This window comes from Centruroides sculpturatus, unplaced genomic scaffold (genome assembly GCF_000671375.1).
Source record: "Centruroides sculpturatus isolate CEXI.00-Female unplaced genomic scaffold, Cexi_2.0 scaffold1739, whole genome shotgun sequence".
Lineage (NCBI taxonomy): Eukaryota > Metazoa > Arthropoda > Arachnida > Scorpiones > Buthidae > Centruroides > Centruroides sculpturatus.
The window spans coordinates 55,536-67,640 of record NW_019386079.1 but is presented as its reverse complement, the minus strand read 5'-3'; the positions used below and the strand labels follow the sequence as shown (position 1 = coordinate 67,640).

Here is a 12,105-nt window from a genome sequence, read left to right as displayed (position 1 = left end):
AACACTCACAATGTACAAAACACATGCACTGAAAAAATTAGCAAGTACAGTAATACCCCGAACTTACGCGATAGGTGGGACCGAGCGGTAACCGCGTAAGTCGGGGTATAATTTCGCATATAAATACATACAAATAATTTTTAATTGGGGCCGGAGACTAAAGAAAACAATAATTTAGAAAAAAATGTTTAATAAAATCTTACATAATACATATGTATAACAAATTAGGCCTATATTATTTTACAATTTTTCACATTTACTTGATTATTACGTCATAATTTTAAAGACTGGAGTTATAATATAATTATTTAATTTTTTATCATAATTGACGAGTTAATCAGTTATTAAAATAATAAAAATTAAGATAAAATATTCAAAATACAGTATATACAATATTACAAAACGACAAGCACTTTTATCGTCAAATATAAAATTTATTTTAAATTTTGAAAAAAAAGAAAAATAATCAATCCACTAATTAAATGCTGAGTGTACAGTACGTATTATTGACCAACAATGATACCAACATACTTTATCTAATAATGATCAATTAATTATTGAAAATTCATTATTTTTAAAATTATTGCGATGATCAACATTTCATTCTAGGTTTGATAATGAGTGAAAATTTTAGGAATAATATTAACATTGATGATATTTTGTCACGTCTTTTGTCTTCTGCATATTCTGATGATTCTCAAATAAGAGAAAAGTTTCCACTTGTAGAAGAAGAAATTCAAACGCTATGTTTATTAACTAAACAGATATTTTTGAGTCAACCTATGCTTTTAGAACTTGAAGCTCCCATCAACATACTTGGCGATATTCACGGACAGTACCAAGACATGTTGCGTTTTTTTGAGCTCGGTGGTCTTCCACCTAAAAATAACTATCTTCTTTTAGGTGATTACGTCGACAGAGGAAAAGAGTCTTTAAAAACAATATGTTTTCTATTTGCTAATAAAATCAAATATCCAGATACATTTTTTCTGTTGAGAGGCAATCATGAATCATCGGGTTTGAATAGAGTTTACGGATTTTATAATGAATGCAAACAAAAATTTAATATAAATATATGGAAAGCATTTGTAAGTAGTTTTAATTGTTTGCCTGTTGCTGCTATCGTTGAAGACAAGATATTTTGTTGTCACGGAGGTTTAAGCCCACATCTTGAGTCTATGGATCAAATTCGAAGACTACGAAGACCTACTGATATACCCAATAGTGGATTATTATGTGATTTACTTTGGTCTGATCCGAACAAACGTATTCGAGGATGGGGAAGTAACGAACGAGGAATTTCGGTGACGTTTGGGCCAGATATTGTTCGTAGTTTTCTTCTTAAACATGAATTCGATCTAATCTGTAGAGCTCATGAAGTGGTTGAAGAAGGATACGAATTTTTTGCTGGACGTCAACTTGTGACTATTTTTTCTGCGCCAAAATATAGCCATTTCAATAATTCTGCTGCTATGTTATGTGTTAATGAAGAACTGATATGCTCATTTATAACAATATCGTAATAACATGGAAAGTCAATTTTATAAAGATTCAATTTCAAAAATGATTTACAGATCATAGAGAAAATTTCAAGATAGTAAATTGAAATATATATCATATTTAAAATATACTAATTACAAATAATATAAAAAAATTAATATATAGGCCTATATATCTTATCATTTAAATAACATTGATAAGAATAGATATTCGATTTTCTGCGACAAATACATTTTAAAAATAAATAAAAACAGGTTTTAAAATAATATGGTAATTTCAGTTTTTTTATTTTTATGTAAATTTTTTAAAAAGAAAATTGTGCGTAAAATGAAAATTATTAATAGAGAAAGAAAATTAAAATAGAAAGAGCAAAAGTTAACTTAAACATGATCTTAAATACTGTATATGAAATTATAATGGGTTGATGCAAAAGTTTCTAGAATTTAATAGACCTCTAGAATATTCGAAGTTGTTCTATAGATGGCATCTAGAAGTTTCTTGTGGGGTATGTAAATACTATTCTGTGGCAATACCAACTTTTTAAATATGTGAAGTTTGTCAATGCTTTCTAGTGACCAAATTCGCGCACTTGCACTTTACACTTATCAATTTGGTATAAGATAGCTGAATCTTATCACCGCATGGTAGATATAAAATATAAAAATATAAAAGAAATATAAAATACATATAGAGTCTATATGTATTTTATATTTGTTTTGTTCTGTCTGGTTGTGTAATGAACAACTGTTAACTACCAGAGAGGACGCCGGACGCCCTTGTCGAAGATGCATATGTAAACGCAACACCGAGATTGTTTGTATATTAACCAACGTTATAAAGGAATTTCGCCTATTTTTCCGATTTTAGGAACCTTTCTTTCCGAATTTTTAGTAATATGGATTTAAAATAATTAAGAGAAACAAGTTAGAACAAAAAAAATTATCAATTAACTGTTATAAATCTCACAACATGCGAAGGAAAAGATGAGAAGAATGACCGTCGTTTCTCACTTTTTCTATAGTTTTGTATGACCGATGATACGCTATCCTTATCACATGGACGCACATCATTCTTCATTGATAAGAGAAAAGGACGACCACTAGATAACGAATCATGTTATTTACAAATTACTTCACCTTCTTCCGGAACAAAAGCACAATTGGTTAAAAACGACGAATAAAATGGAAATAAGTGACCGGACACACTGAGCAGACTGGATTAACAGACTGGACAGGAGACGACTGACTGAGCGACTTAGCTAGGAACGGGGAGTCGAACTTAGAGCACAGAGCAACCCAGTGAGAGACGAGAGAAAGCGATTGTTTGTTTTGTTTATTTAGTTATGGCAATGCAACACTTGGGCGATCTGCCTAGGGGATGCCTTCCGAAATGTCTTTTTAACCGAAACTGGCCCCTATTTAGGCGTTACAGACGTAGAGAAAACTCGGAAAACTCCACGTGGCCAGCCCGTCCGAGCGAAGCGCAAACCCACGACCGAACTCCCAGTGTTTAGGGAACAGAAGACCGCTTGGCCACTGGTGGGCACTAGAAAACAACTGACAAGTGAGTGATGGACCTAGTGAAAAAGAAAGAAGACGAAAAACTATATATGAAAAAATTAGCAACAGGAGGTTCCGATTTCATATATATCTATATATATAAATTTGCTTGTCCTGACTGACTTACTCACTGATTCATTATCGCCCAGAGCAAACCGCTGAACCTAAAGGGTGAAATTTGGTACACAGTTAAGATAAGTCATGAAAACGCACACTTAGAACGGAATTTTTCGAAATTCACCAGCGGGGGAGAGGGAGAGCATTAAGTCTTAACCGGAAAAACGGCTTCTAATATACTATTTTACATAAGATTTTTTGTTAAGTTTAGTACCTAGTACTTTGTTCATTGAGTACCTAGGTGTATTAAATTGATAACATTTCAGACATTGTTATAAATGATTTTATATATTTCGAATTTTTAACCAAATGTTCGAACTGTTTTAAATTCGAATTTGTTATTGCGTATTGGTTCGATTATAGAACGATTGTAAACGTTCCAGAAAATTGATCAAATTGAAAATAGTTCGTTTGATTTTGAGCAATTCTCATCATTTTCAGCGATAGGTGTTATATAACAATTACTATGGTTGTTGAAATACTGAATATAAATGTGGTTTGCTTGCAAAACCTCCGCGGGCGAAGTCGCGGATAACTGCTAGTATACTATATAACTTATATACGAACTTCCGATACAAACTGAAAGTCACGTTATTTCAATTTATTTTGTTTTACTGTTATGGTTCAGGTGGTCTCAAAACCTGTGGAGTATTTCAAAATATCCGCAGGGTCAAATATGATACGATTTAAATACTTTCCCTTATTATGTATATCTTGCAGTGAAACGACAACTATCTGATACCAAATGAAAGATGATACATCGGTTGCCTCGATGGAAATAAATGATTCACCACAATAGATTAAAAGAGTAATTGTGGCAAGTAAAAGTGCATCCCGACAAGCGTGAGGAGACGATCTTTACGACTGGTCTTGTGTCAATTTAAAATCTTACTGTCCGGGATTTGTAATTCGCCAGCTATGTTTGAACGTTTGATAGAAACTGCATTACAAGTGCTGCATTGCAGGTGCTACAGGTGGTGTATGATTTACCTGGACCATATTATAATAGTAGGGAGAAGTTTTTAAGAACATATAGAAAACTTAAGAAAAGTACTGTAGAAATTAAAAGCTAATCTAAAACCAAATTCCAAGAAATGCAGTTTTTCTGTTAAGAGGTCAGTTATTTAGATATATTGTTTCCCCTTTGTATGTGCAGATCCTAAGAAAATAGTAGCTGTCTGGAATTATATCTGACTGATCAACCTAAAAGGTACTGACATAAATATAAAGATATATATACCATATATATGACTATTCACATAGCCTATATACACTATATATATACTTAAATTGTTCGTATAATTTAGATATTCTATAGCTACGAAGATTTCATGCTAATACACAAATGTATTTTTGTTTAATTATTTTCACTAGGAAAATTTCATAGAATACTGTGTATCGGTAGTGTTGTGATACTATTGTGATCAGGATAAAACTTTTTATCTCCAGCTCCAGTCAAACATAATCTGGTAAACATTTTCCCGGGGAGACAAAGCTTATAGACAAACAATTGAATCAATAAATTGTAATTTAATTTTTGGTGTATTCTCCACATGTGGAATACAATATTGCATCAATACAAAAAGACGGACAAAATGTCCTATAGCCGAGGGTATAAGGTAACATATCTCAACACATATGATTTTAATTTGTGACATTTTTTACTAGTGCCCTGTTTTCTCTTTCTACGGAGGACTATTAGCATTAGGATAAATTTCATGTAAATAATCTAAATAAAGGTTATCCACATTGGAAGGAGTTGGTCAACCAGGCTGTGTTTCTTCGCTAAATTATGAAAAAAGTTTTACCGCCCAAAATTAACCTGTTAATTTATCTGTCAGTTTATCACAAAGTTTTAAACTCGTGTAAAAGGGGACTTTAATTCTGTAGATTAAAGTACATTTATTTTTGACTCTTCGACTTTAGATTGTCAAATGAAAATATGATAATAGGAAGTCAAGCATTTTGCTTATCACATTTAAATTCACATATTACATCTGCTCGTCTATTGTTTAGATCTATTTGGATTACTTTTTTCTTTTCATTTTTTAATGAAATTATTTAACATAAATTTTATTCCCGATATTAATAACATATTATGTACTTTAATTTTGATATTTTCGAAAATTTTTTTATAAATACAGGAAAGGCTGCATTGTTGTCAATAACTAAACATATAAAATACTAAATGTTTTACAACCGTTAAATTATAATCGAATATTAAAAAGAGCAATTATTTATTCTCACATCATCACAATGCAGCGTTGCAATTTTTCGTATATTGCTCTCAATTTTATGGTGTTTTTCCTTGTACAGTACATCATACTTTTCCGCAATGAAGTTGCACCTGTGATCTATCTAACTCCGTTCAGGAGAAAATATTTGAATTGAAATGACATGATTTCCGGTCCAAACCGAAATTTCTTATATACAGTAGAGCGTCGATTATCCGAAAGAATTCCAGTCGGCAAATTTCAATTTTCGCCAGTGTTGTGGCGCTGCAATCTTTGGCTATGTCTTGGGCTACTCAAATATTTTACGTTTTTGATACTAAATTATCTTCTGAAGTATAATTTTTTATTGTTTTTATATTTTTCAATAAATTTATTTTGTTCGTACAAAATAAAAAAAAATAACTTTTAACGATACAATAGTCGTTAGGCTTAACATCGACGAATATTCAACGCGAAGCGACACGCAACGGAGAAAAATCTCAACATGGGATAAATTAATATATTTTTTCGTACGTAATCGGTTATCCGAAAAATAAGTCATCCAAACAACCCCAGTCCCCAATTGATTCGGATAATCGACTTTCTACTGTAGTTAATCGGACAATCTACACATAAGCTTTCTGGTCTCGATTTTCATCTAACTTCATTCTCTAGATTAAGGAAGGAGAGACACAGACAGCTGACAGACGGACGTCAGTGGGAATTTATAGGTCCGCAACTTTTAAAAATTGCAGATCTGTAAATAACAAGTGTTTTCAGTATTATGATGATAAATTTTTTATCTAAATATTATCGTATTTACTTACTTTTATTTATCTATGTTCTCATTCAAGCGTTAGATAATGCTTCAACGTTAAAGCAAAATTTTAACGTACAATACTTTTTATTTTATTGTATTTTCTGGATATATTTTCCTAAGTAACCTAAATATAATTTTCTTCGGCAGCTGGATGATCGAGAGGATAAAGAAGTTAACATCCACTTTAAAGTGCCCGTGACATATTTTAATCAATATGACGTTTTTTATTAGCTATCTTAATATATCGAAACAAGATAAAATATATTTTATTGATTAATTATATGAAAAAACAATGTTAAAAGGTTTCTTCATTGTTAAAGTTATAAAATGAGTAATTTTCTCGTTATTTAAGTTATTATCGTAGACGTATTTGTGAATTACGTAGTAACTATGAAATGCAAATAAAACGATCCCACATAATCTTAAAAGCTTATATGGGATCGTTTTATTTGCATTTCATTCAGGAAGTTAATATTATGTCACCTAGGTAACGATAGTTTAGTATTATAATATAATTAATATAAAATAAGAGCAAGAATGACTATTATTTATTTATTTTGGTAGTTTTTATATTGCTCAATTAATAATTATAAGTGAAATATAATCAATTATTCGTTGAATTTAGTCTATCATTATTTATTTATAGACAGTACACTATTTTCAGGCAACTCACTGTGTTGTTTATATTTTTATACTCCTAATTCGTTTTTCTTTATTCCAAATTCGATTTTTCTATCATTTCAGCCAATAAACAGAACTTTCGAGTGATCCTTTAAGGGTTCTTTCTATCAGTTTTGGCGTTAGTAACATAAAAATCATTTGTAAAATTTAATTTTTGTGTTTCTGTTTAATATATGATTTGGGCATTTTAAATAATATTTTAGTAGTCACAGCGTATATTTTAACATATTCGCTGTAAATACTAAAACATTCGTAGCTTAAAGTTTTATTACTTAATACGCAACTCCATTGTTTCACATTCGTATACGTATTTAAGAATAAATTACGTCCAGAAGTCGGCGATTGATTGTATTTATAAATAATTTTCTTAATTTAATTCGAAATAAAAATAATTTATTTATTTATCTTATTTTATTTTTTTGTACAGAAGTTAAGAGTAAATAAAATTTCTTCATTAATCATTTAACGTTACTATAGACGAGTACTGTACAGTATATGTTGCTCTGACTGGTGACAGAAGCGCCTACTTGTATAAATACTTTAGTATTTTTTTAAACTCTGTTAAAAAAAGTACTAGGACACTGATACAAAAAAACATAATTTTTGATAAGTCTTATTTTCTCCATAGTTAAGATTATAATTTGCACTAATACCTTTATGAATTGTTTCTTTGTAAATTGTAAAATTTTGTTTTCATTATATTACTGTTTTTATATTGAATTTTTGCGCTCCCAAATTTTTATTCTTCCAGGCTCTAGCCTAGTTGGCCTGGTGGAAAATATGCAGCTGCTTGTAAATAGTCTTGAACTACTGAGCTCTTTATAAGCAACAAAATCAGGTCCGACATTGAACTTTGTATTCAACGTTAGTGTCGTGCTTTTTCTTTAGAATTAATAATTATCCACAAGGTCTCCATAGTAAGTGGTTATAGAATAAATTGAGATCATCTCGTAATCTCAACTACACTATTTGTGTATATATTAATTATTTTAAAAAAACACCTCTCTTTGTTTCACAATAATAATTGTTATTGGTACTATCAGTTATTAACTAAATCTTTATTTTTCCTGTCCTTCTCAAACCTCCCAAAACAATCTCTAAGGGCGAAAATTTAAAAATTGTAACGCATATCAAGTACTTTAAATTTTACAGATAAAAGTCTTTATTACGCTTCATCAGATATTTGAGTATAATATCAATTAGAAGAGGCATATTTTTTAAATTACAATTAAATTTCTCGAATATTATTTAATTACATATTGAATTCTAATGAAAATTGCAATGTAATAATATATACGCTGATCTAATGTAGCCTTTATAATGCATGAAACAAAGTATTTATCGATATATAATTACTGAATATTCATTTTAATTCATTCATTCACAATTAGATTTGTAAAGACTAATAATATTGTATTGAGGTAAATGCAAATAAGTTAGCCTATATTATAATTATATATATTTTATCTTCATCATTATTAAAATGACAAATGTAATCTTTCTAAATTTGTAAAATGTAGATTACACTGTTACAATATTTATTTTCTACGAAATTTTTTTGTGACCTTTTTTATAATTCCATTTTTAACCATGTGAACGACCACCTCGCAGATGAATACACTGAAAGCAGAGCAGTGTCCAAGTAACATAATATAAATAATAGAAATGGCTTGGTCGATTGTCATTTGATCTTCGGAATTATCAATTGCGGGTGAATAAAATTCACTTTCTCGTCTTGCTTTTTCTAATTGATCAGTATAAAACTTTGTCATAATTCCTGATTGATGAATAACATTTATCCTAAAAATTGTATTATTTCATTTAATTATATTTTTATTAGAATAAGTAAAAATGTAAAAAGTCAATTAGTCTTACATTTTGTCCAGATCATCATTATTTCTAAACACTTGTCCCATCATCGAAATGTAATTGTACGATGAAAACAGAACGTCTTGAGACACGAAAAAATTATCTTCTCCCATTTTCATGATTTCTGGTTTTATGAGACGTTCTGATATTATTAATGCATAACCTCCTTTTATAACTTTTTTAAGAGCTTTACTCTCACTTTCCATGACGTTCTCCAACACATCTGATGACATTGATTCGCCTAACACGGATACAATTTCATTGCGATTGTCTTCTTTCATTAGATTCGGTTGCTGAAATTAAAAATATTAAATTGTTTTCAGTACTTTATTCATGATTTCATAGTAAATTTATAATTATACTGTCTAAATCTTTTTGTTTAAAGAGTAATCTCCTAATATAAAACTGAACAAATTTTGAAAATTAGCTTTCATGGTATACGTGCAAATTAAGAAAAGCTTACCATAAATAACCAAAATTCTTTCGATTGGTGAATAGTTAAAATAGAATATTCTTTTCTTTTCACAGCTTCGGCAAGCTCGGCAAAGTTTTCAGGTATTACTTCTTTCCCAGGAAATATCATAAATGAGGGTAGAATACCGAGATACCCAGATGTAAGTACAAAAGCCATCAGCAACCAAGTTCCCATAATTATTTCAATGGTGTCAAAAGAAAGTGAATCAATCCCGGTATCTGTAAAATTATTAATGCTATTATTGTAATATTTGGTTATTAATATATAATATTCTCTGTGGCCAAAAGAAGAGAGACATTAAAATTACCCCTTAACATCATAAAGCCTTAGGCATAAAAAAATACCTTACGGTTAAAAATAGTTGAACATAACGGAATGGCTTATGGTAGGGAAGCCAAATAAACGTGGAACTATAACTATAGGTTGCCACTTTTCAAGCAAAACACAGAAGCAACACATAGAATCTTCTTGTCGAAGTATTCGGCATGATATCGTCGATGTTGACATAGAATCATATAGGAAGCAGAGACAATGTGAACTACAGCAGACATAGACACAAATGCACTGAAGTTTACATTGCCATGACAAAACCCATTCATATCTGCAACTCATATAATATGCAGAGGAAGGCGAACGACGATTTGACTAGTGTAACATGATACTACAGTTAGGGTGCGACTATGCAGACGCGAATTTATAGCGAGCGAGAGGTTGCGAGCGATTTAGTTTTCGCAAAGGAAAACCATGCACAAACGAGAAGCGAGAAATAACGCTAGCGATAGCGAATTTCTGGTTCTCGCACATATCTGACAGGTTTTGATATTTATCGCATCTCGCCTCTTCTCACCACATATTCTCGCTCGCTTGGAAAATTCGCTCGCTCGCCTCTGCATAGTCGCAGCCTTACTCCAGGTCCAACCACAACTTTTTATCGCATTATACTATATGCACTAACGCGACACTTTTTTGAAATGAACTAAAATGTGCATCACTGAGCGCAGCTTACTTCATAATGCATACGCAATACACGGCCCCAGGTCAGGTGGTTTTACATCTAACATCTGACGTGATCAGTTTTTTGGTCCCGTATTCATCGACGGTACTATTACTGATGACCGTTATCTTTGCATCCTACGATGGACAAATTGCATTGGATTAACCGCAACATATTTGGTATCAATATGATGTCGCGTCAGCTTATTCCCGGGAAGAAGTGCGTCAGTGGTTCACAGAGTGATTCGTCAGCCGATGGATAAGACAATGTGGCCCTGTTCCATGGTCCATCATATTTCCGAAACTTGGCTAGGGTTGACATTTTTCTGTAGAGTCATCTAAATACATCATCTATTAGCCCTGCGTGATGTTGACGAACTGGAGAGGTGAATAAGAAAGGTATGTAGTACGGTAACACCAGATACCATATGTACCAACATCCATTGTGCCATTCTGAACCGTTTACACCTTTGTATTGTCGCTGTGGCAATCGTTTTGTAGTAAAATAAAGCTAACTGTTTTTGTATTAATATTTGCAATGTTGGTTTTTTATCTTTTACTCAGAGATTCTTTGTACGTTTTAAGATTTAGTATGCTAGGGACGTTATTATATAGGCGTATGGCTGGATAGGAGTAGTATAGGAATGATGCATTCTGGGGTATAAAAATTAATTAGTATTAATTAGTATATAAATTTAATATTAAAAATTTTTTTAGTATATAAATTTAATATTAAAAAATTTTTTTTGAATTATATCGAAATAAAGACCGATACAGTATAGATTATATTTCATTTGTATAAGAATTTAATAAACAAAACGATAACACAAGTTTTAAAAAAAAAAATTCGAAACTCGAGCACCCCCTTGTATTACAACTTTTTTTTCGAATTATATCAAAATAAAGACGATACAGTGTAGATTATATTTAATTTGTATAAGAATTTAATAATACAAAACGATAATACAACGTTTTTTTTTAAAAAAAATTCGAAAAACTTGCATCTTGTAATACAAATTCGTACTTTGAAATAACTCCTGTGAACCCCGCGCTACTTTCTTTGTTTTGAAATTCCCGCCATTCTCAGTTCTAACACAGAACATGGAAGTGTATTTTTTTTATCTGAAGATAATATACGATTTAAGTTTTTAAAAACGATTTGTTCTTAAAGAAAAATATGATTTGGTGTTAGTGTTTAACGAAGATGCGATTGATATAGGTAAGCAAATTATAGTAATATATTTTTTAAAAATAATGGAATTATCAGACCGCGTTTTTTAATCTATTTCGTTAATTTTGGTAATAGTTGATATTTACTGAATGGGCCCGTTTTTTCTAATTTTGCTCTCTTTAGACACCTCTCTAATAGACGTGTCCTAAACAATTAGAATTATTTGGGGGAGACGCGTATATTAAGAGCTATAAGCGAAAACGCATCGGATTACTTACCGACTGTGCACTGTGGAGGCCGCCATTGCTTAACCTTGTTTACATCGCGGAGTAGCACGTTGGACGGCGGACGCTTACAATTCGTGTCACGTGACCTCGGTTAACGTCATCCAGTCACGTGAGCGGTGACGACGGAGCCAGGTGGTCACGTGACTACAGCTCTGACGTATTTCCGGACAACTATACCTTGAGTCACGTGATAGAGTACAGTGCGTTCGTTAATAGCGATCGTTCGTAGACATTGCGAACAACGGACAGAGAAAAAAAAGATGGCGACGTCCGTAATATCGACAGTAGCATGATGGGGGATCTATAATTTTAAAATATGCGTTTTTAGAGACAAAATATTAAAAAAGCCGTCCAATAGCATTTTAAAATATGCGTTTTTAGAGACAAAATATTAAAAAAGCCGTCCAATAGCATTTTAAA

The 12,105-nt window shown here is 31.3% G+C and overlaps 1 protein-coding gene and 1 pseudogene across 1 annotated transcript in view; one reads left to right on the top strand and one right to left on the bottom strand.

Moving 5' to 3' along the window:
• Window positions 1-516: 516 nt before the first annotated feature.
• LOC111613460 lies at window positions 517-1,749 on the top strand (annotated as a pseudogene).
• Window positions 1,750-8,428: 6,679 nt separating this feature from the next.
• LOC111613463 overlaps window positions 8,429-12,105 on the bottom strand; it is an 8,626-nt gene continuing 4,949 nt past the window's right edge. The window contains exons 3-5 of the mRNA XM_023354819.1: window positions 9,223-9,452; window positions 8,766-9,052; window positions 8,429-8,690 (exon numbers count right to left, since the gene is read on the bottom strand). Coding sequence (XP_023210587.1) covers window positions 8,429-8,690; window positions 8,766-9,052; window positions 9,223-9,408 — 735 coding nt within the window. The 5' untranslated portion in view covers window positions 9,409-9,452. The remainder of the gene's footprint in view (window positions 8,691-8,765; window positions 9,053-9,222; window positions 9,453-12,105) is intronic.